Source organism: Eleutherodactylus coqui, chromosome 4 (genome assembly GCF_035609145.1).
Source record: "Eleutherodactylus coqui strain aEleCoq1 chromosome 4, aEleCoq1.hap1, whole genome shotgun sequence".
Classification (NCBI taxonomy): domain Eukaryota; kingdom Metazoa; phylum Chordata; class Amphibia; order Anura; family Eleutherodactylidae; genus Eleutherodactylus; species Eleutherodactylus coqui.
The window spans coordinates 285,689,591-285,714,955 of NC_089840.1; the positions used below are offsets into that span (position 1 = coordinate 285,689,591).

Genomic DNA, 25,365 nt, shown 5'->3' on the forward strand with positions numbered 1-25,365 from the left:
TTAGAGATGAGCAAGCGTACTCGGTGAGGACAGATACTCGAGCGAGTATTGTCCTTACCGAGTACCTGCCTGCTCGCCCGCAAGGATTCGGGTGCCGGCGTGGGAGAGCGCTGTGTTGCGGAAGTGAGCAGGAGGGAGCGGGGGGAGTGAGGGGGGAAAGAGTGAGAGATCTCCCTCCCATTCTCCCCCGCTGCTCCCCGCCGGCATCCGAATCTTTGCGGACGAGCAGGCAGGAACTCGGTAAGGACGATAATTATTTAACAGAACAAAGTTACAGAGAGGAAATGTAAAAAAAAACTACGACATATGGTTGTGCTTGCGAGTTGGTGGCAGCAAATTCCCTTTTTATTTTGGTCACCTCCACGTGGTGTTTCTCTGAAGTAGCCACAACTTCATAAAATTTTCCAAGCAAACAACACGTAAACGCCTGTACCTGAAGCCGGGTATATCAGCTAGTAGAACTATAGACATCTCTAAAGGTCTCATATTAGCACTATAGAGTAATGTTCCGTTTTACAGCAGATGATGCCAGACGGCTCGTCTCCATAGTGGTCATCTCTTGCAATGTTCATAGGGACTTCCACTTGTTATGATGGAAATCAGGGGTGGTTGCCTTGTTCTTTGGGTGTCATAGAAGAACTTGAAGGGTCTACCTGTTGACGATGGTGATGGCTTTCTCTTTTAGTGTACTATTCACTTTTGCATTGAACAACCAGGCTGTTTTGTACCATAAGGACCAGACACTTTTTAGGGATTTTAGGCATGTGGTAGTTTTACTGCTCTATTTTTTTTCCTTTAGCTATCAAAATTATTTTTGTTGCATTTTTTTTCCCCGTGACATATAGGTCTATTTTTTAAATATTTTTACTGATTTTTTTCCCCTTTTTATTCCTAGGGTAAAAAGCTAAAAAAAAAAAGGTTTTTTTAAAAAACATTTCTAGTTATCTTTTTTTAAATTTATGGTTCAAGATATCTTTATTGATTTTTGCATTATATGTAAAACTTTCTTTTCTTATCAAAATAAATCACATTTGTTACAATGAAATTGTTGTTAAACTCTATACTTTAAATCTCTTCTAGCGTCCGTATTCCCTCAGTGGGCCCCTTTTGGCCACCGGGGTTGATATTAATGCTGTTAATTACATGTTACAATCATCCGCAACTATTAATCTATAAAACAGATATCTAAAACATGTCTACATAACCTGCGGTTTCACTCTAAGAAAAGAGTAAAAGAAAGAAAAAAGAAAGAGGGGGAAAGAGGTGAGGATGAGAGAATATTAGGACGAGGGGGGGGGGGGGGGGCGACCTGTTCCGCTTCTGTTAGTTTAAATGGTTTAGGTGGCAGCTCTCCAATCCTGAGGGCCCGCGGCAACCATTTGTGGGCGCGATCGGGGAAGCAGAGTAGTTCCGTTTGCCACCCATGCGGCCACTTCCTGTGAGTCTCGGAGCTGATTCCAGGTGTACCAAACCGCCAGATATTTGTTATATTTCATCTCATCTCTAGCGTATAGCTCTTCTAGATGCCTGATTTTATCTAATGCTTCTAGCCATATTGTCCGAGAAGGCGGATCTGTGGATTTCCATTTTCTAGGAATCACCTGTCGCGCTGCTAATATGAAGAATCTCAATAGTGAGCTTTTGGCCTGTGCCAGCGACCCGGGAAACATGGATAGTAGCGCTAGTTCCGGGGTTAGGTGTGTTTGGTTGCCACTGACCCACGCATGGAGAGCCCCCACCTCTCGCCACAGAGGGCCTATCAGTGCACATGCCCACCATATGTGAGTAAAGGTACCTTTCTCAGATAGGCATCTACATCAGACATCCGGACTTTGGGGGCAAAATCTGGCCAGTCTCTCCGGGGTCCTGTACCATCTCGTGATGACCTTGTAATTTAGCTCTTGCAATTTACTCGAGATGTTTATTTTGAAAGTCAGTATGTAGGCCTTCCTCCATGACTCCTCTGTGTATGTGGCTCCCAGCTCGCGCTCCCACGCCCTTTCTAAATCCTTTCCTTTATCCCGTGTATCCTCTTCTAACAAGAATTTATATAGTTCTGAAATTTTTTGTTTTTTTCTCCGATTATGGATAAACTGCTTCTCGAATGGTGTCAAGGGCATGTTTAACTCCTAGGGCCTCCCTAGGGATCTTATGTAATGGCTTAGTTGGAGGTACTGGTACTACGCTCCAGCTGGGGGTCCTCGATCTCCAACTACCTCCCTCAGGGGCCTAAGTCCCTCCGTCCCCAGCATGTCCCTCACCCTAGGAATCTCTGTTGGCTGTGTGTCAGTCATCATCTTTGTAAGGGATGAGCCTTTGAAAAATAGTGTGATTCCTGCATTACCCACCAGGGGTGTCACGGGGCCCGGCCTCGCTATTAGTTTTGTTTTTGTGGCTGGGCCTATCCAGGTCACCATAATATTTTCCACAAAGGGCGACAGTCCCAGGTTTCTCAAACCCTTTTGAGGGTTCTTGTGTGTTAGTTCTAGAATGCAGCGAGATAAGGTGACCTTATAGTATAATGCTATGTTTGGTATTCCCATCCCTCCACGATCCCGCGGGTCAGTAAGTGCCCTCCAATTGCGTCGAGGTTGTCTGCCCCCCCATATAAACCGCATTATCATCTTCCTCATTCGGTTTAGATATGCTCCCGGTAATTGAATCGGGACGGTTTGGAGGGTGTATAATATTCTAGGTAGTATGTTCATTTTTATTGTACTTATTTTGCCGAACCAGGAGAGGGGTACCGTCCGCCATTTGTCCAGATCCTCCTCTAGTTTAGTGAGTAATCGCTTATAATTTTTCTGAAACAGGTCGGCTATATCGGGTGTGATTGTAATTCCTAGATACTTAATGTTGTCTTTATTCCATGTAAATGGGAAAGCGGACCTTATTGCCTCTGTTTCTTCTTCTGGGATGTTTACATTAAGGATCTCTGACTTGCTCAGATTCACCTTAAAATTTGAAAGTCGGACGAATAATTGAAATTCCTTTAATATATTTGGGAGGGCAATTCTAGGATTAGACATGTAGATTAGCAGGCCATCGGCATACAAGGCTGTTTTCTGCTCATCGTTATTCAGCTGCACTCCCTTGATGCTCTCGCTTGCCCGTAGGGCACTTGCCAAGGTTTCCATGACAATGATGTATAGGTAAGGGGACAGTGGACACCCCTGGCGCATGCCATTTTTAATCTGAAGCTGTTGTGATAACCTTCCATTTACTTTAATCCGGGCCGAGGGACAGGCATATAGTGCCATTACCCCTCCCAAGAACCGTGGGCCCAACCCGATTTGCTCGAGGGCCGCCTCCAGAAATCCCCACCCCACCCTGTCAAATGCCTTCTCTGCGTCAACAGTTAAGAGGCATAGTGGCTTTCCTGTGTACTTCGCCCTGGACAGGAGGGATAGCGTTCTTATTGTATTATCTGCAGCTTCCCTGCCGGGAACGAATCCCACCTGATCCCCATGTATCAAATTGGGGATATGGGGCTGGAGGCGGCCCGCGAGCATCTTAGAGAATAACTTCATGTCGACGTTCAGCAATGAAATTGGCCTATAGCTTCCACATTGGGCAGGGTCTTTCCCGGGCTTGGGCAGGACCGTGATTACTGCCTGTAGGGCCTGTTTCGGGAAGGGGCAGTCCCCGGAGATAGCATTAAAGGCTTCTAGCATCATAGGGGCCAGTTGGTCATAAAATACTTTAAAAAAGCGGGGTGTGAAGCCATCTGGGCCTGGGCTCTTACCTATCTTTAGGGACCTTACTGCCTCCTTCAATTCCTGTGGTGTAAAGTCGCTTTCAAGGGCCTGTTTGTCGGGGTCCTGTAGCTGGTTAACCGTGTGCTTTGCTATGTATGTGTTCCTCTCGGTTGCTAATTCCTGCCCCTGTTCTCCCTGTCTCTCTTCTAGGTTATATAGATCCTGATAGAACGTTTGGAAACTTTCTAGTATGCCAGTATTATGGTGAACCAACCCCTCTCCTGGTTTGTTAATTGCGAATATATACGACTGCTGTGTCCTAGGATTCAGGGCTCTTGCTAATCCCTTTCCGCACTCATTCCCAAATTCGTAGAACCACCCTTTTGATTTGTCTCACTGACAGAGAGATGCTTGGTCTAGTATGCAGAGTATTTCCATTCGCTTAGAGGATATCTCCGAGGCAATGTTATCTGTCGGCAATGACTTGTTAGTGGTCTCTAATTTATTGAGGTCCGCCATTAGTTCCTCGAGCTTGGCCGTTCTAATTTTCTTTAGTCTTGCCCCATGTGCTATGAATATTCCCCGTAAAACGCACTTGAGGGCCTCCCATTTAATAGGGGTTGGTGTGGGGTCTGTTTCCTGGTTAGTTCTAAATTCATCTATAGTTTGTTGTATCTCCTGTTTACAGGCTGCGTCATCCAGCAGGTTATCGTTCAGACGCCAACTGAATGACGCGCTGTCCCTTCTACCTGTCCCCAGGAAACCCCAGACTGGAGCATGGTCTGACCATATGAACGAACCCATTGTTGAAGAGGGGGATCTATCTAGTAACCCGTGCGATATGTATAAATAATCTAATCTGTGATAGCTGTTGTGTGCCCCTGAGCGGTAACTGTAATCTTTTTACCCTGGGTGTAGTGTCCTCCACATATATATCAGTCTGAAGTTTGCTAGTTTTGTTCTGAGTTTGTGTGTGGATGTTGGGGAAGTCCCCGACTTACCCCCCAGATGAGTCTCGTACTGGGTCCATGCTGAGGTTAAAATTGCCTCCAAGGATGGTATTGGATCCGTCTGTGAATTCCCCCAATGCCCCCAACATCCGGATGCCGAACTGCTGCTGGACCTGGTTAGGAAAATAAGCATTTGCCACTGTTAAAACTTCATTATGAACCAGTATCTTTATGAATACAAATCTCCCGGTTTCGTCCACCTTTGAAGATATGAGTTTGTGAGGTAGACTTTTATGGATAGCGATTGAGGTACCGCCCGCTTTCTTAGTTGGGTGTGGGCTGTGAAACCATGTAGTATAGTGTCGGTGCTTGCATTTGGGCATTTTCGCATCCTGAAAGTGAGTTTCCTGTAAAAGGGCTATCATCGTTTTTTCCTTATGCAAGTGGTCAAGAATTTGCCCTCTCTTGGCCGGTTTATTCAGGCCCCTTGTGTTATACGAACAAAAGTTTAGGTCCGCCATCCTGTTTCGATTTGAGTGGCGTTTCTTACAAGTCGGTCTGGAGAGTTAGTTGGGTGTTTAGAGATAGGGTAGGGAGAGATGACAGAGAGAGGGGAAAGTAAAAGATAGAGATTTGGGGAAAAGAGGGGGGCCGCGGGGCGGCCCCTATGCAGCATTAGACCGCTGCACGTGTATAGTAGGTGAGCTACTGGCCTAACCTTTGCCAGTATGTGCACTGGGTGCATTTGGTCACCTAGGGTGTGAGGCGTGAAGGGACGGCTGCGTGAGCTGCACTCTCCCGCGTCCCACCCCAGGCGTGGTAGTTTTTGAATATGCAATAGACCTCTGCTCCGGGTCTTGTTTGCTAACTCTTGAGGCACCAATGTTAATGTTAACAACATCTCCAACTTCAATAATATTCTAACGAAGACTAAACAGTTTCTTGCTCCACGGACCTGAATTGGGAAGGTTCGGTGGTGCTCAGGCTATCGTGTTGTTTTCCTGAGGGGAAGGTGGGGGGGGGGGGGGCAAGCAAGCCCTGCAATGTCCCATGTCCATTGTTCGTTCTTCCTTCTTCCCTGCTGCCGGTCCCGTCGTGTCCCCTCCTCCCCCTGGACCACTACTTAAAGGGTGGCGCAAAATGAAACAAAATGAAACAAAGGGGAGAAGAACTTTGCTACTGTGAATGCTGAGCCATAGCACGTGTGGAGAGTAAGTCAACTAGAAAGCAGCCACTTCTTGTGGCCTCCGTGGTTGAGGTTGTTTCAATAAGGTCTGAGGATCCTAAGTCAGGTGGCGTCATCTGCTGGTGTACGCCTCTCTCGGCATGATCTTCTTGGAATGGTTTGCCACTGTTCCTGGGCAGTGGGTGCTACTACTGTCGGTGTTTCGGGCCACTCTGGTAATGCTATCATTGGCAGGTTCAATGTGCCTAGGAAGTTTGGTAAATCCCCTAGAGAACGGAACGTGGCCGTCTTCCCTGGCCGTTAGAGAAAAGGGGAAACCCCATCTATACGGGATCCCTTGGTTTTTCAGGGCTGTTAAGATCGGTCTTAGGGCCCCCCTTAAGCGTAGGGTATGTCTAGCCAGGTCCTGCAGAAGCATGATCGGTTTGCCTTTGTAGCTCAATTCCTCTTTTTCTCTGGCTTTACGGAGAATGATATCTTTTATTTTGAAAAAATGGATCCTGCAAATAATGTCTCTCGGTCTATTAGGATCCGTTGACTTGGGGCCTAGGGCTCTATGAATGCGGTCGATTTCGATATGGCGCTCTGATGGGTCATCTATTAACTGCTGGAAAAATGATTGTGGCCATGCTTCTAGGTGTTGTCCTTCTATTTCTTCTGGCAGGCCGCGTATTCTTAAGTTATTCCTGCAGTTCCTGTTTTCCAGGTCGTCAATATGCATAATAATGCTTGTTATCTGGTCGGCTTGTGCCTGTATAGCTTGCCTATGTGTTTCTAAAATGGCTGCCGTGTTTTCTTGTGTCTCCTCAACCTGCAATATTCTATGGCCCAGGTGCTGCATGTCTGCGTGCATTTGTTCCATAACTTGTTTATTGGATGCTTCCAGCCTCTGAAAAAGACTGTCCAACTCTGACCGTGTGGGAATTGCCATTATGCGGCTTTTCCACACCTCTTCTCCCTCTGCTGCTGGGGGGCTTCGCGCCCCTTTTTTTGGGGTGGTGCCCGTAGTGTGGGGTTCAGGGGTATGCAGGGCCTGGGACCATGTTTTCGGGTTATGGTTCTCCCCCTCCATGTGGACTGGGGCTAGGGGAGAGAGTGCGCCATGTGGGATGCTTGGGCTGCTGCCCGCACTACTCACGCGTCCCCTGCCTGGGGGGGGTGGTCGGTGGTGCTTCCCCCTCTGACTCTGATGCACTCCTTTGGCCTTCCTGCGCCTTCTCTCTGCCTCCCGGTGGCTTGCTTCTGCTGTTTCCCCCTGGTGAGGGCTTGCTAAACCGCTGCTGTTTATCCCCTGCGGGGGCCAGAGCCGGTGCTGCAGTCTCATGCTTCGGCGCTCCCGCTCTCGCGAGAGCGGGCGCCATCTTGGATTTTTCCGGCGCTTCTGCCGGAGTGCCGAGAAAACGCTCCAGGGCACCTTTCTTGCTGCTCGTCACAGGTCCGGAGGTACGCGGCTGTCTCCTCTGCATTCTCCTGAGTCTGAGAGTTCTTTTTGGTCGCTGCTTGGTGCCTCAGAGCTGTCGACCGGGTAGTGGGCACGGGAGCTCGCTCAGGATGCGACTCACTCCGCCATCCGCCAAGACACGCCCCCCCCTCTTTTTTTAAATTTAGTATATTTACATTAAAATAAAGTATGGGAACGGGTTCCTCCTTTTGTTTCGGACGTTTCGATATATAATATGTATGGTTTTGAATTACAGGGCGCTTATAGCGACAGTTTTGGTTGGCATCGGCTTTGGGTTATTTTCTTTCTCATGTATATATTGTTGTTTTATTCTGTAATTTTTTTTTAACTTATGTAAGGAATTAGGCTTTTTACTATCTATGTCCCCCATGACATCATATAATACCTCTGGGGGACATTCACGTGTTTTTTTTATTTGATACTTTCGTACTGTAGCTGGGGCATCTATCTGAGCCCCAGTTGCAGGAAAAAAACATCCCCTGTAGTGACACTAGTCAGACAAAGCTGATCCGGGTCTACTACGACCATGCAGGTCTGCGTAGTGGAAGAAGCCCCTTCCACTTTCGTACATATCGCTCATTGAGCGATGTGTACTAAAGAAAGGAGGAGGCAGAAAGGGTTAAGACCCACTTCTCCCTCCTCCCCTAGGTTATCATCTGTGACTAACAGCTGACAACCCGTCCGGCTTTAATCCCTGTCGTAATTTTACATAAGGCTGGGCTTTAAGCCCAGGACCAAGTGCCATATATTTGCATTGCTTGGTTCTAAATGCGTTAATATTGGGCCATGAAAATGAAAAATGTCAAATGTTTTTTTTCAAAAACATGTACATTAAGCCACAAATTTGTTATTTTCATGAGAAGTGATATGAAAAAAAGGGCCACAAAATTTGCCACCCAATTTACCTGGAGCATAGCAATAAACCATATATGGGCATAAACTGCTGTTTGGATGCACAGCGGGACCCATGAGGACAAAAGAGCAGATTGACCTGGAATAATGTTTGGAAGCCATATAGCATTTTCAGATCTCATGAGATTGCCAGTACAATGGAAGCCCCCCAAAATGACCCCATTTTACAAACTACAACCTTTAATATTCACATAGGGGTATATGAAACAGTAGCTTTATTTGGGGTCTTACTGATATATAAATTTCTAATGTGAGGGTGTATGTAGGCTGTGGGGAGTACTTTAGGGCTAAGGAAACCTCTGTGCATTAAAAATCAATTCACTTACTATGTCCCTGCATAAATAAATGTTGCACTTATCTGTTTTTGCATTGTGTTTTTCTTCTCGTGCACTTAAAAAGTCTCATAGTTGCATTGCCTTGAGTCCTCCACTGAGATTTTTGGATGGGAGTGTTCCCAATGCTGTTCATCTTTTCTCTCTTATGACTAAGCACAAGCCCACCTCCATTCATTATAAACAGGCAGTCACTCATAGACTAACCGGCTCCTGTTTACACCGAGCGAGAAGCCGCTCAGCAGTTGTTATGTTTTAGTGAGCTGAAATGGAACGACTAGCAACTACTTACACCTCATTTGTACGATTATTTGGGCGACTATCAGCTCTTGTAAATGTAGCTTAACAATACTATGGGCAGATGGGTGGGGGGCAGATGATCAGGATGGAGAGCAGAGCATGACAAAATAAGACAATAACAAGTTGCAGCCCTCTTTAATAATGTTTCTCCCTTAAGATGTTGAACAGGCTTTTATCCATTTTTACTGCTTATGATTTGCTGGGAATGTAATAAACACTGACATATAAACTTCCCATAGATGGCACTTGTGTTTGAAGACTTACATGAACTTACGAATGACAAGATGTTGCCTTCTTCCTCTGAGTGGTCGTTTCTCAGAAATCCCTTAGTGTGTAATATCCGTCCCATCCCACCCCCTTGCAGGATGTTCGTTCACAGACAGGGAAGATTTTGCTAATAAATCAGTCTTATAGTCTGTAATGCCTTGGAAAACAATAGAAGCTTAGAAACCAATCAGAAATTTTTAATGAAAATCAGTTACAAAAGTCTTAAATTTAAAAAAACAAAACACACATTGAATCAAGAAAAAAAAAGAATGCTAAAGGCATGTATAGCTTTTAGGAACCTTTCATATGGAATGGAATAAGCCACATGATGCACAACAATGGATTTAGATGCAGAATTGAAAACTGCTTAAGACCTGCTTACAATTCTGCATCGAAATCTGCAGATTTTGGTGTGGAATTCAGCAGCTGCGGATTTGGCTTCATGCTGTGGTGTAATTCCATCCCGTTTGAAAGGCCCCTTAATAATTTTTTGCAGGAGTGGGTAAATGGGGGGGAAAACTATTTCTATCATTGGTGTACTAGTTTCATTGCCATATTTATAGCAAATGTAACTTTTTTCCATCTATGACGTGTGAGGTCATGTTTTTTGTAGGGTAAGCCGATGTTTTTCTTGGTCAAATTTTTGATCACTTTTTATGGCATTGTTATGGAGCCAAGCTTAAAAAAAAGCTGCAACTCTGATATTGTTTTTTTTTCATTTTTAACCCCTTCCCTACATGCGCTGTACATGTACAGTGCAGCAGGACAGTAGTTCCAGCATTGCGCCATGCATGTATGCCACAGATTGCCAGGGGGCTCAGAAGCTGAGCCCCTGGTAATTGGAGAGGAATGTGGCCATAACTTACAGCTGTAGTCCTGCTGCAAGCACTAGGATGGAGCATAGCTCAGATGCTGGCAATTTAACACTTTAGATACCGTTGTCAATGCAGACAGCAGCATCTAGAGCATTTGGAGAAGAACGCTCTCACTTTCTCCTCATTGGCACTTTCACAATCTGATCACAGGGTGCTGATGGTTGCCATTGTACCCGGAGGTCATATCATGGCCTCTGGGTCTGCCATAGATGGTGGCCTGTGAAGGTCAGTGTGACAGCTAATACACTGTGCCACAAAAGCAGTACAGTGTATTCTTTAAGCAATAAAATAATTGTATCAAGTCCCCTTGTAAGCTGAAGAAAAAAATGTGGTAAAAAAGAAAAAAAGGAATTTCACATGGAAAACACCTCCCCAAAAAATAAAATCCAAAAATTTCCTTAAAAAAAACCCAAAAAACGCTACTAGTGAAAAAATGCAAAATTGGAAAAAAAAATTGGTACTAATTACCCTGTTTCCCTGAAAATGAGACATACCCTGAAAATAAGACATAGCGTGATTTTCCAGAAATTTTGAGGATGCAAAATGATTTTTCAGGCTTTTTGGGGATGCTTGAAATATAAGCCCTACTCCAAAATTAAGCCCTGCTAACAGTTACTTTAAAAAAGTCAATTAAAATAGTGTCCAGGCAGCTATACATGTAAAAAAGTTAAACCTTTTTGAACAAAAATTAATATAAGACACTGTCTTATTTTCGGGGAAACACGGTACTACTGTGATTGGAATGATCGGTACTATAAAATGATGTTATTTATCCCATATGGCAAACGCCATAAAATTTTTTATTTTTTTTTGTAAAGTGAAATAAGAAGTGATCTAAGAGTCTTATGCACCCCAAAATGGTAGACATGAAAACATCATATTATCCTGCAAAAACGAAGTCCTAATACCGCTCCCTATATGGAAAAAGAAAACGTTTATGATTCTGTGAATACGGCAATGCAAACAAAATAATTTTTTCTATAAAACATGCCCCTATTGTTCCAAAGTCGTAAAATCTAAAAATATATATATAAATTTGGCATAGACGGAATCCCAATGTACCACATAATAAGAATAGCATTATACTGCATGGTCAACGACATGCGAAAAAAATAAATATTTCCTTTTATTGTACACCCCGGCAACCAAAATATGCAGTAAAAAAATTATCAAAAAGTCACATGCTTCCCGAAATGGTACCAATGAAAGCATAACCTCGTCCGACAAAAACGAGCCCCGGCGTCACAAATGAAGAAATAAAAAGGTTGTGGCTAGAGTTGAGCAAACATACTCTGCCGAGCTTGATGCTCGTTTGAGTATTAGCGTACTCGATGGTGCTCGTTACTCGAATGAGCATCAAGTCGTGTTCGACCCCCTCGAGAGAGAGAGAACACTCGAACCAAGAAAAAAAAAGGCTCGGGACTAGAGATGAGCGAACGTGCTCGGCCCCGCCCATTTTTCGCCCGAATACCGCGATTTTCGAGTACTTCACTACTCGGGTGAAAAGTACTCGGGTGCGCCGGGGGGCGGGGAGAGGCGTAGCGGCGTGGGGGGTAGCAGCGGGGAACAGGGGGGAGCCCTCTCTCTCTCCCTCTCCCCCCCACTCCCCGCTGCAACCCCCCGCGCCGCCACGGCGACCCCCGAATTTTTTTGCCCGAGTACGGAAGTACTCGAAAATCGCGGTATTCGGGCGAAAAAGGGGCGGGGCTGAGCACGTTCGCTCATCTCTACTCGGGACCCGGCATCCCACATACAAAAATGCTCGAGTCTCCCATTGTAGTCAATCGGGTTCGTTACTCGAGTAGAGCTCTCAAATTTTTGGAAAAGCTCGACTCGAATAACGTGGACCCGAGCATTTGGGTGCTCGCTCATCTCTAGTTGTGGCACTAAATATGGCGATGCAAGAAAAAGATTCTGTGAAAAATGCTTTTATAGTGCCACAGTAATAAAAATATATATATAGAAACGAGGACAACCGATTACTTATACCACAAGGTGAGTGGATGACATCAAAATTGCAGTTTTCTGAGCAGTTCGTCTCCTAACAACAACATTAGAAATTACCGAAAATGTTGCCTGCACCCCAAAATAGTACCTATGAAAACAAGCCCTCACACAGCATCGCAGATGGAAAAATACAAAAAATGATGGTTCTCTGAATATGGCAAGAAAAATTGGCCCAACAAATGGTATGGCCCATCGTCCACAAGGTGCTCCTTGATTTCTGAAGCCTGTGTTGGGAGTCATGCTACATACTAGAGCCATGTGTGGGATATGTGCAGATTCAGGGTAATAAATATAGAGTTTTGTTTATCTGCTCACTCCTGCAGTTACAGAAAAAAATAATTTAAATAAGAAAGCTGCAAGAAAAAAAATTAAATTTTTTCACCTAAAAGGGTTAACAGAATTTGAAAAATTTGAGGGGTGAACATTTTAAAATGGGATCATTTATGGAGTTTCTAATAGATCGGCCTCTCAAAGTCACTTCAGAACTGAGTTGGTCCCTTTTTCATCCAAATTACAAAAAATTGCCCCTATACGTTCACTCTTTGTGGCGCCCAAAAAGTTTTTTTTTTTTTTTAAAAAGGACGCTTTCAAAATGGTACCAACACCCAGCGCATATATGGGGAATGTTCCTTATTAGGTTTTTTTTGCGTGGTGTGATTAATTATCTGTCTTATAAGCAGAAATATTCAAAATGTAAAAATTTCAAAAATGTTTAAAAAAATTTCTGTAACTTTTGGAATATTATTCTAAATAAATGCATGATATACCGAGGAAAATTCAGCAGTAACAATAAACACAAAAGACATGAAAAAAACTCTGAATTCCTTACATAAGTAAAAGCATTCTAAAGTTACTACCACTTAGGTTGGCTTCACATGGGCGAGAAAATCGCACATGATTTGTGGGTTGCGAGAAGCACAAATATGAACCCCGTTCATCTGAATGTGTTCATACAGATATGTGAGGTTTTCCTGCATGGCACCGGGATGCTATACGGGAAACAATGTTCTATCTGGCTGCGTGTTCTTGCATCGCAGCCCCATTGTTTGCAATAGGGCCGGCGGCAGCAGCGCTGGCCCAGTTGAAAGCAATGGGAGAAATTCTGTGATCCCGTGTGACAGCCGCGGCGGGGATTCCCTTCATAACCAAAGTGATGCAAGACTATTGTGGCATGAAAGCGCCCCGCATCCCCAAGGATTTGATATGGTGAGGAGCGCAAAGTGGGTGCAGGATTCACAGCCCCATACCAAGCTCGCCTGTGAGAAGTTGGCCTTTGGTGGATCTCACACAGGTTTTTAAAAATTTTTTACAGCGTTTAGTGGGCGTTTGAAATGCCTGAAAAAACGCTGTACTGAGCCTCTATTGACTTTAATGGGGCTTCTCAGACTAGCGTTTTAGCGAAGTGTTTCCAACGGGCACTAAAACAACTCATTGCAACAATGGCGTCCATTAAAAACCCTGAACGTGTTTAAAAACGCCATTCTAAAAACGCCGTAAAACGCCACATTTAAAATGCGGTATTTTTACAAATGCCTATGTGATTATAAGATTTGGAAAATGGGCCTGGTCAGAAAAGGCTAAAACTGGCTGCAGGGGGAAGGGTTTAATAATGCCAGTCAGCCTGTAGTAAATTAAGGTTATCCTTATTCTGTGGGTCATTATGATTATGGCAATATTAAATGTAAAGTTTTTTGGTAGTTTTTTTTAGATTTTAATACTTTTGCGGAATAAAAACATTTTTTAATAGAAAATTATTTTTTTTTCGAACTGCAGTATTAAGAGTGTACATTTTTTCTTATTTTGGCTGTGTGAGGGCATATTTTCTGTGGGATGGGATGATAATTTCATTTGCACCATTCTGGACTGCATATATCTTTTTTTTTTCAAATTTTTTTGGGGGATTTTACAGTAAAGAAAGAATTAAAAAGTTGCCGTATTTGTTGCGTTAGAACTAGAGATGAGCGAGCATACTCGCTAAGGACAATTACTCGATCGAGCATTGCCCTTAGCGAGTACCTGCCCGCTCGGGAGCAAAGATTCGGCTGCCGGCTGTGGGCGGGGAGCGGCGGGGGAGAGCGGGGAGATCTTTTTCTCCCTCTCTCCCCCCGCTTCCCCCTGCTCACTGCCACAACTCACCTGTCACCCCCTCCGGCACCCGAACCTTATCTTCCGAGCGGGGAGATACTCGCTAAGGACAATGTTCGATCGAGTAATTGTCCTTAGCGAGTATGCTCGCTCATCTCTAGTTAGAACACAATTTCGGTACGGTGACATGAATGTTGTAAACATGCAGTGCATTGTTGAGTAGTGATGAAACTAATGTTCCTTCTTACAGAATAGCCGATTCTCACAGTTTTTTTTCTTTACAGTGTGCACCGCATGAGTAGGTTAATATAATCATTTTATAGTAAGGGCTGTTATGAACATGCAATACCAGATTTGTAGGAGGTTTTTCTTTTTTTTTTTTTTAACTTTTTTTCCCATTCTAAATCATGTTTTATTGGAAAAATGGCAATACTTATACTTTCCCTGACTCTCATTTTTACGTGAAAACATTTTTAGTTATTTTTTTCCCACATTTAAGAAGTTTTTATACGGAATCATGATCATTCGAAATCCCACGATCCAGTGAGAATCTGAATGATTATCCTTCAGAGTAAATGTATGACGAATGAGAAATTGTTCACTTCTTGTTCATTATTAGGTTTCTGCATACATGAAGCTGAACAACATATCATTCCGTGTCAACAGGCAGTCATTCAGTTATGAACATCTGACTGCTTACTATGAATGGGGGCCAGCAGACAGGGACGATCACTGGCCTGCTCCGCCTCTATTCAGTCAGTGATGTTCATTCTTGGGCAAAAGCACAGGAACAATTAATCGCCGGGACAGCCTGTCAGGCATCTCTGCCCATCAGATTGTCCTATGTAAAAGCACCCTTTTATAGCCCACAAGGGCATTTGAAGAAGTTATCACCTAGATCAGGGGTCCCCAACTCCAGTCTTCAGGGACCACCAACAGGTCATGTTTTCAGGATATCCTATGGTAAGAACACCTGTGGCAATGTCTGAGGCACTGACCATAATGACATCACCTGTGCAACACTGAGGAAATCCTGAAAACATGACCTGTTGGCGGTCCCTGAGGACTGGAGTTGGGGAACACTGACCTAGATAATACACTGCACTACTTAAGTCATGCAGTTTATTGTCTCAAGCTTTCACTTTATTCACTGATAGTTATAGTCTTTCCTTTCAGTGAAAGCTTGAGATAATAAACTGCATGACTTAAGAAATGGACAACACTAGGCCACTGTACATGGTAGATCCAGAGGCCATTATTTGAATAATCTATTGGGTTTATCTATAGGGTTAAATTGCCAGGACTGAACCGAGACTTGCTCCCAACAGCTGTAGCGGGACAGCAGCTGTCAGTTACAGCCATGATCGTACTCGAGTTACAGGGGGACTCAGCTTTTAAGTCACTGATAACCAATGCCATACATGTATGGGGCGATGCAAAGGCTACTGTCCCAATGAGGGAAACAATCCTTCTACAAATCCCTTAGTTACCACTGTCTGCATTGACAGTGACAACTATATGGTTTAATCACTGGGACTGAAGCTAGGCTCCATGTCGACAGCTGCAGCAGTACCACAGTTGTCAGTCATAGCCATGATGTCACTCTAGTTACGAGGGAGGGAGGGAGAGAGGGAGGGTCAAGTTCTGAGCCCCTGTTAAGCAGCACCATACATGTATGGGGGGATGCAGAGGCCACTGTCCCACTGTGGTATCCATATACAGCACGTTTCAGGAAGGGATTAATGTAGAATTTTCTTTTACTATTTATCATTTAAGAAGAATACCCAAAAAAAGAAAAGAAAGTGACCTCTTCCCTGTTGCGTTATTTGATGCCCTATAAAATTTGATTTGTGGGTGAAACATTTACCAAATTCAAAACATTAATATGGCCCCTCCCTGTGTGAGTTTTTTGATGGTCAATAAGATTTGATTTAGCTGTAAAATATTTTCCACATTCAGAACATGAATACACTTTCTCACCTGTGTGACTTTTTTGATGTCTAACAAGGTTTGATTTCTGAATAAAACATTTCCCACATTCTGAACATGAAAATGGCTTCTCACCTGTGTGAATTCGCTGATGTTCAACAAGATTGAATTTTTTGTTAAAACATTTCCCACATTCTGAACATGAAAATGGCTTCTCACTGGTGTGAATTATCCGATGTCTAACAAGCAATGATTTCTGATTAAAACATTTCCCACATTCTGAACATGAAAATGGTTTCTCATTGGTGTGAATTATCTGATGTCTAACAAGAAGTGATTTCAACTTAAAAGATTTCCCACATTCTGAACATGAATATGGTTTCTGCCCTGAATGAATTCTCTGATGTTTATCAAGCCGCGAATTGTAGTAATAAGATTTCCCACATTCTGAACATGAATATGGCTTCTCCCCTGTGTGACTTCTCTGATGTCTAACAAGAAGAAAATGCAGTTTAAAACATTTCCCACATTCTGAACATGAAAATGGCTTCTCCTCTGTCTGAATTCTCTGATGATCAACAAGATTTGATTTTTCGTTAAAACATTTCCCACATTCTGAGCATGGATATGGTTTCTCCCCTGTGTGAATTATCTGATGTGTAACTAGATATGGTTTCTGATCCAAACATTTCCCATATTCAGAACATGAATCATATGATAGATCAGATGACAGATCTTTCCTGTGAAGGGCTGAGGGTATATATGGGATAATGGCAGGCTCTTCATATGTATCTTGAATGAAATCATGATCTTCTGCTTTACAATCTAAAGATATCAGATATCCTTCTGAGATCCTGGTGCCATTATCTGCCAACAAAAAAAAAGGATTTTATAATTTCGAATACAACATTACAATTACATTAATATTTTATTAGATTTCTATATAAAATGTCCATGGAAAGCTTGATGTATATGGCAAAATTCATTCAATAGAAGGGGGTTTCCCATTAATAATAGGTATAATCATTTATAGACCACCTAATATTTTTTTCATCTCTACAGGCAAGATTTCACCATGGTTAAACATGATATGCAGAAACTTTGTGAACATACTGCTGAAATGGAAAGATGGAAAGACTAGAGGACACATACTGCCATATACCATCGCAACTGGACAATTATCACAGGCAAATGCTAGCTTCTATGGATAGAGCTGAGGATTTTGCGAATCGCCTGCGGTAAAATATTATTTGCTTTATGGCCTTCCAGAAAAAGTGGAGGGAGTTGATGTTTCTTAAAGCATGGTGAAAAAAAATTGCTTGACCCCTCTACTTTCTCCCCGTTTTTGCTATTTAATGTGTCCAAAGGGTTCCTGCTCACCCGGCTCTACCGGTGGGTTCCCCAAGACTGTTGCAAACTAAATTTCTCTATTATAGGGATGCTATCCTCCGTGCAGTCTGGCTCCAAGGGGATATGCTTTATAATGGCTCCAAAGTAGTCTTCTACCCCCCAGGCATAGCAGATTCAATTCAACAAGTTTCGCACAAAGCTTTGGGAGTAGGCCAACAATTATGCATTATTCCCAGCTAAATTGTGTGTTGTTGATGGGGCGTCCACTAGGTCTTTCCCCTCCCTGGTGGATGTTCTGCCCTACGAGCTGTTCCCAGGAATAGCCCTCCAAGCTGACTAACCCTGACCCTGTCTATTGCCAATTGCTATTTGCATATTTCACAACTTCTCCTGTGTCTCTATATGTATGTTCAATTTCTGTAATGACTCCCAAACAAGTTCCACCACTATGGTGGGTTAGTGTGGTGTTGAATATTATTCAAAAGTAGGCCACTATTTCTTAGTTACTTGTTTGGGGTAAATATCTTCACAAATTCTAGTGTTAGACAGGGAGGTCTAGATATTTAGGGCCAAATACAAGTTTGCCAGCCCCAACTTGTATTATTATCATCTGGCTTCTCAGCTAGTGTTTGCATATTGGTGGCTTTACATAGATTATAGCAAATGCTGCCACTTCCCTCTATGGTGAGATGTGCGGGCCATATTAGGGGCTTGCCAATATTTTGTTTTGTTACAGATTGCCTAAGGATGCCCTATTATCACCTGTATGAGTGGTGTTAATGCATGGAGTATTGCACTTGCCAAGTTGGCATCTACTACTAGTTCCCTTTTTCCTAAAGCCCCACTATGTTTTTGACAGTGGTAGATACTGGGCATCTTCTGAGGTTAAGTACCTTTAGCATATTTTTGTGAACCCTCAGGATTTCTTACTTTTGCTGATTTTAGAGACATCTTCAAATACCTAATACAGGGTCTTCTGGGTACTTACAGTTTTGCCACGCTGTGCTGGCTGAGTTTGGGTCTTTATATGTTTCAAAGAATATGTCAGAGTTGGAGAGTCTCTTTCGTACCCAAGACTTAGCTAAACCCTTTACTAACATCTATTCACTTTTGCAGTCCATGGCAGCTTGACCCTTAGCGAATGTATATTATAAATGGATCCTAGCTGCACTGGAGTTAATGGAGGCAGATTGAGCGGAGGTATCCGATAGCTACTTCTCCTCAGTAGTTAGTGCTTAGGACACGTTAATTCGATGTCTCTACAGATTATACTATACCCCTGTGGGATTCAAAGTGTTCAAGCTGGCAGATAATGTGTTTTTGCTTTCAAGTTGAACAAGGTACTTTCATGCATATGATGTGGTTATGTAGCAAGGTATGTTCCTTTTGGTCAGGGGTCCTGCATATTCATTTGGGGTTTCACAGAATCCTATCCCCCTAGATGTCTCTGTTGGGAATCGTAGACTCATTAGCGTTAGGCTCTTAGAAATTATTACTTTTCATATACTTTGATTCTGTGCACATAAAGTTGTCCTTATGACATAGAAATCTACGGATACCCCATCTATAAATCTTTGGCTGGAGCTCGTAAACTCATATGTTTCATGCTGTAAAATACTATATAATTCCTGCAAATGTTCACAAAAGTTTGATAAAGTCTGGGTTGACTGGCTTTAGGTCCCTCCTTCTGCTTTCGGGATGGGAGACTGGGGGGCCTGGGAATTTTGGAGGTTAGGTAGGCAGCCAGGTTTATGATAAGTTTTATGTGTTTTTCTTTTATAATTTTATGGCTTAAAGGGGTTGTCCCGCGCCGAAACGTTTTTTTTTTTTTTTTCCAATAGCCCCCCCGTTCGGCACGAGACAAACCCGATGCAGGGATAAAAAAAAAAAACCGGGTAGTACTTACCCGAATCCCCGCGCTCCGGTGACTTCTTACTTACCTTGTGAAGATGGCCACTGGGATCTTCACCCTCGGTGGACTGCAGGTCTTCTGTGCGGTCCATTGCCGATTCCAGCCTCCTGATTGGCTGGAATCGGCACACGTGACGGGGCGGAGCTACGAGGAGCAGCTCTCCGGCACGAGCGCCCCATTCAACACAGAGAAGACCGGACTGCGCAAGCGAGTCTAATCGGGAGATTAGACGCTGAAAATAGACGGCACCATGGAGACGAGGACGCTAGCAACGGAGCAGGTAAGTGAATAACTTCTGTATGGCTCATAATTAATGCACGATGTACATTACAAAGTGCATTAATATGGCCATACAGAAGTGTATAACCCCACTTTGTTTCGCGGGACAACCCCTTTAAGCAATACCCATATGAAATACTGGCTATACAGAATCCTTTATTTTCATTGTTCCCTTACACAGCGGCTGTATCAAAAGACTAAGAGGAAATAAAACTATTGCTGTATATTCCAGGATTAATACAAAACAGTTGACTGATTTATGGACGCTGCAGCCTACAGGCAAACAGTGAAGGACCATCCTGAACTCACTATCCACAGCATCAGGAATGGTATTGTTAAGTCTGTCTCCTGGGATCTGTGGTACTACAGATGATCTGCAGCTTTCTTGCTCAGGTGTGTGGATTGTGCTGGCTGTGTGTGTGTGTGTGTGTGTCAGCAAGCCAGTCAATCACTCTGTTTCAGTACACATAAAGCTGTCTTCCCAGGTGTGGGTGTGCTCAGCTTTCTCTACTCTCATTCTGTGTGTGTGTGTGGTATGAGCAGGTGCTAGATGTGGTGGCTGCAAGAAAAGTTTTGTTTTTTCGTGTTTGTTTGGTTGTGTCGCCGAACTCCTGGTTAGTGTAGGGACTAGCAGTATTGCCAGGAGCCATGTAGTGGCCCGCTAGCTTCCATATTTTGATCAAAATGTCAACTAATACCTGGTATTTATAGTGTTAACATCTGCTACTAGTGTTTGCATTTTGGCTGATGTATGGCGTGATTCTGGCTCTGTGTGTCTTCTTACCCTGTCCAGTTTTCCCTGTCACTAGTGGCATGGACATGTTTACCAGCAAGGGTGCGTGTGTTCTAGGAGCAGCTGGGGCTTAGATCCGAAGACCGCTGGGTCGCCCTTTATTGGTGCAATGTCCCCGCTCAGCGAGGTCTGTGTCACTAACCCTAGTAGAAGATAGGGAAAGGTGCTTATCTGTGGGAGTTCACCTGGTGTTCCCAATCCTTCTGGCTCACGTTTGTGTGGGCCCGGTGCTCATTTTCCCTCACAAATGTAACAGGGATCTGCTCCTTTGTGCAAGGAGGAACAGAAGAAGCACCACCAGAACCCTACAAAATGACATCCAGCAGACTACAGACCAAACTGTCCGAAACAGACTCCATGAGAGGGCCCGACATCCTGTAGGGGAAGCTTAGCTCACATCCCAGCATCATGCAGCTTAAGCAGCATTCGCCAGAGACCCCAGAATTGGCAGCTCGGCCATTGGCACCCCGTTCTCTTCACAGATAAGAGTTGCTTCAATAAGCACATGTGACAGACGTGAAAAAGTCTGCAGACAATGGAGATCATCCAGATCTGATGTGTGATTGAAACGTTCCCGCAATTTTTTTGAGCAGAATATATTGAAAAAATGCTTGAAATTGCCTTTATATATATATATATATATATATAAAAATAAGAAAAGCTTTAAACAGCAGTTACACTTTATTATGTATTTTGGCTGAATAAGGGAATAGGCAGCTGAAAACCCCGACAACACACTTTCTTCTCTACATGTAGTCTCACCTGGGGGGTTATCTGTAGGAGTCTCCTCCTTACACGACTGATCCCTCCTCACATGTGTCTCTGTAGCATCAATGTGGATCAGATCTTCATCCGGATTCACCAGCTGTGAAATAAATATTGTAAAAGTCATCACACAGTTGGAGAAGTCGTGTGGAAGGTTTTATATGGCCAGAAAAGGTCATTAATTAGTATGAGGAGCCGGAATGACGTGACAGCAGTAGTGATCTGGGCCAAATAGCTGCAGGTCTCCTGTATAACTCCAACCTGCTGCTTAATCATAGAATGGTAGAGTTGCAGGGGACCTCCAGGGTCATCAGGTCCAACCCCTTGCTTAGTGCAGAATTTACTAAATCATCCCAGACAGATATTTGTCCAGCCTTTGTTTGAACACTTCCATTGAAGGAGAACTCACCACCTCCCGTTGTAACCTGTTCCACTCATTGATCACCCACACTGTCAGAAAGTTTTTTCTAATATCTAATTTCTGTCTCCTCCCTTTCAGTTTCATCCCATTGCTTCTAGTCTTTCCTTGAGCAAATGAGAATATGGCTGATCCCTCTGCAGTGTGACAGCCCTTCAGATATTTGTAGACCGCTATTAAGTCTCCTCTAAGCCATCTTTTTTGCAAGCTAAACATTCCCAGATCCTTTAACCGTTCTTCATAGGACATGATTTGCAGACCGCTCACCATCTTGGTAACTCTTCTCTGAACTTGCTCCAGTTTGTCTATCTTTTTTTAAAGTGGGGTACCCAGACCTGGACACAGTATTCCAGATGAGATCTGACTAAGAAAGAGTAGAGGGGGATAATGACCTCACGTGATCTAGACTATGCTTCTCTGAATACATCCCAGAATTGTGTTAGCTTTTTTTTCTGCTGCATCACATTGTTGACTCATGTTCAGTCTATGATCTATTAGTATACTCGTCTTTTTCTCATGTGCTGTTGCTTAGCTCAATTCCTCCCATTCTGTATGTGCTTTCTACATTTTTCTTGCGCAGATGTAGGACTTTCCATTTCTCCTTTTTAAATACCATTCTGTTAGTCGCTGCCCAATGTGCAAGCTTTTCTAGATCTTTTTGAATATTCTCTCTCTCTTCCTCCTAGCTTTGTGTCATCAGCAAATTTGATCAGTTTCCTATTAATTCCCTCCTCCAAATCATTTATGAAAATGTTGACGAACACTGGTCCTAGAACAGAGCCTTGTGGTACCCCACTTGATACATTCTTCCACTTAGATGTGCAGCCATTTATGACTACTCTTTGAGCCAGTTGTGAATCCATCTAACAGTTGCCTTGTCATTCCCATATTTGGTCATTTTTTCAATAAGTATAGTATGAGATACTTTGTCAAATGCTTTACTAAGGTCAAGATAAACTATATCCACCGCATTTCCCTGATCAACCCAGTCAGTGATACAGTCATAGGAGGAAATTAGATTAGTCTGGCATGACTTGTTTTTACAAACCCATGCTGGCTCTGGTTAATTACTCCATTTTCATCCAAGTACTTGCATACATTGCTGTTTAATAATTTTTTCAAAGATCTTTCCTGGTATAGAAGTCAGGCTCACAGGCCTGTAGTTTCCTGGTTCCACCTTCTTCCCTTTTTTGAAGATAGGAATTCCTGTTCTCCAGGAATTTTCAAAGAATATGGCGATGGGTTCATCAATTACCATCACTGCTTCCTTTAGTATCCTAGGATGTAATTCATCTGGACCTTGAGACTTGAATTCATTTAAGTTAACGAAGTGTTCCCTCGCCATCTCTCTGCTTACAGCTAGCCTGCATTCTTTTATTCCCCCAATAGCACAGGTAAGATCAGTTGATGTTCCATCTACTTTCTGAGAGAAAACAGATACTAAATAGGAATTTAAAAGTTCGGCCTTCTCAACATCATTCTTAACCAATTCACCATTTTCATCTTGCAACCATCCAATAGCATCTTTGACTTTTATTTTGCTTTTGACATACCCCCCAAAATCCTTTTTAATTGTTTTGGCCTCTGTTGCAAGCCTCAATTCAATATTAGCTTTGGCTTTTCTTACACTTGCCCTACAGTTTCTGCAGACAGCATTTTATTCTTCTTTAGATATTCCCCACCTCTTTCCATTTCATAAACATATTTTTCTTCGTTTTTAACATGTGTGCAAGTTCTGTGTTCATTTATCCCGGCTTCTTTAAATGCTTCTTATTCTTCCTTCTTTTAGGGATTGTTAATGATTGTGCTTTGAGAATCTCATTTCGCAATATTTCCCAACCTTCTTGGACGTTTCTGTCCTTAAGGGTATCCAGCCATTGGATTCTTCCTACCATCTTTCTGAGTTCATTGAAATCTGCCTTTCTGAAATCCAATCTTGAGGTCTGAGTTTTCTCAGATCTTTTCTCTCATTTTTATCCAAAATTCAAGGATAGCATGATCACTGCCTCCTAAGGACCCAGCCACCCTTACTTCCTCAACCATTTCCTCCCTGTTGGTAAGAATTAGGTCCAAGATAGCAGATCCCCTTGTTTTCTCTTCGATCTTTTGGAAGATAAAGTTGTCAGCAAGAGCGGATAATAATTTGTTGGACCCATTACTTTTACCTGAGAGAGATTCCCAGCAAATGTATGGATAGTTAAAATCTCCCATAATTACTATGTCATGCTTTTTTGAGAGCTTGGCCATCTGATGCTTCTTTATTCCAATCAGAAGTCTTCAGGATAAAAAAAAAAAGTGGTAAGATGTGGCGATTTAATTTCTTCAGTCGGCTGTAATCCTGCCATCTCCAGCTTTCTCATTACACAAGTATCAATCATATTATAAGACTAAACACAAGACCTCCCCAGCTATCCTACAGACCAGAGGGGAGATTTCATGAGACCTTCTCTCGATCTACCTGATCATCCTGTGGAAGAAGAGGATGGGGACATCTCTCCGCTGCTGTTCTCTTACTGGATCTCCCTGTAGAAAATACAGACAGTGACTGAATTCATTCTCTACATACACATAATAAAGGCCAGGTGGATTTAGTCCCGTCTATTACCTGGTAATGGGAGGGGCTGGTGGTCCTCCATCATGGCGTCCTTGTACAGATCCTTGTGTCCTTCTAAATACTCCCACTCCTCCATGGAGAAATAGACAGTGACGTCCTGACACCTTATAGGAACCTGACAACACAATGATACCGTCATCACCCCGACACGTTATACCGCCATAACGTTACTGTATAATGTCCCAGCATTCCCAGCAGCGTCACCTCTCCAGTCAGCAGCTCAATCATCTTGTTGGTGAGTTCTAGGATCTTCTGCTCACTGATCTCCTCCAGTATGAGGGGGTAAGGTGGTGGCCCTGTGATTGGGCTCAGGGGTCTTCCCCATCCATCAGACACCGGGGCCTGACAGCCATCACTAGAAGTCTTCTTCACTACCGTGTAATCCTGTTTATGGGGAGATACATCCATAAATATCATTACAGACATTTGCAGAGTCCTTCATGTCTCCAAGCATATCCATCTGTTATTAAGGTTCTGTTCATATCTGTATTAATCATTTTTGTTGTTCTACCCCATCATAGAGGAAAAACAAAATTGACAGAGTGCTGGTTCTGTTACTCAACAGACATCAGTGGTACTCGACAAACGACCTTGGCTTATACTAGGCATCTGCCTCGATTTTTCGCAGCATTTATGATGCATCTGCAGTAAATCCTCTGCCGTAGATGTGACCAGAGACTGATATAGATAAGAATGATGTAGCGTGACGTAAATCCCCAGAATCTCTCACCTCTCCTGTAAGCTGGAAGAGTATCTCTAGGGTGAGGTTGAATATACTCTCCGCCATCTTGTCCCTCTTCCTATCCATCCTTGTCGGGTCAATCAAGAAAATTATCTGATATAGAAGATATCAGCCGAGGATCCTGAATGGGAAGAAGATGAGACAATGTACCATCATACAAAACCCCCTGTAATAAAACAATTACTGGAGATAATAAGGGGAAGCTGGTGAAGAAAGAATAAAGTGTAGACCTTCTGTTCTCTCTTTTTATACAGATTGGAACAGTAGTTAAGTAGTTTATCAAGGCCATTCCTCCATGTTGGGGATCAAAGCATGTCACATCTGCACAACAGCAAATCAGGGGCCACAATGGTGAGATCAGTATAAAGCAGTAAATCTAGAGGTCAGACAGCGACTTCCCAAGTTCTCTCACCTGGCATCACAAGAGTTAATAATACATACGGATCATCTTGGAGCTTCAACAATAAAGGGAAGTCAAGGTGCGACACC

At 43.2% G+C, this 25,365-nt stretch overlaps 2 protein-coding genes across 2 annotated transcripts in view; both read right to left on the reverse strand.

Annotated features, from left to right (window-relative positions):
- Positions 1 to 24,993, reverse strand: part of LOC136624384 (zinc finger protein OZF-like) — a 126,839-nt gene extending 101,846 nt beyond the window's left edge. The window contains exons 1-4 of the mRNA XM_066598352.1: positions 24,865 to 24,993; positions 24,339 to 24,518; positions 24,126 to 24,249; positions 23,979 to 24,043 (exon numbers count right to left, since the gene is read on the reverse strand). Coding sequence (XP_066454449.1) covers positions 23,979 to 24,043; positions 24,126 to 24,249; positions 24,339 to 24,518; positions 24,865 to 24,942 — 447 coding nt within the window. The 5' untranslated portion in view covers positions 24,943 to 24,993. The remainder of the gene's footprint in view (positions 1 to 23,978; positions 24,044 to 24,125; positions 24,250 to 24,338; positions 24,519 to 24,864) is intronic.
- Positions 14,080 to 21,334, reverse strand: LOC136624438 (zinc finger protein 300-like). The gene is made up of 2 exons (XM_066598417.1): positions 21,100 to 21,334; positions 14,080 to 16,870 (listed from the first exon to the last, which is right to left on the reverse strand). The coding sequence occupies exons 1-2, from the start codon at positions 21,227 to 21,229 to the stop codon at positions 15,909 to 15,911; spliced, it is 1,092 nt and encodes a 363-aa protein (XP_066454514.1). The 5' UTR covers positions 21,230 to 21,334; the 3' UTR covers positions 14,080 to 15,908.
- Positions 24,994 to 25,365: the final 372 nt, after the last annotated feature.

Excerpts from the sequence above, each read along its gene's own strand:
- LOC136624438 (XM_066598417.1), bottom strand. The coding sequence starts at position 21,229 with ATGACTTTTACAATATTTATTTCACAGCTGGTGAATCCGGATGAAGAT. Across the intron at positions 16,871-21,099 it reads TCCTACAGATAACCCCCCAG|ATAATGGCACCAGGATCTCA; the intron begins GTGAGACTACAT and ends TTTTGTTGGCAG.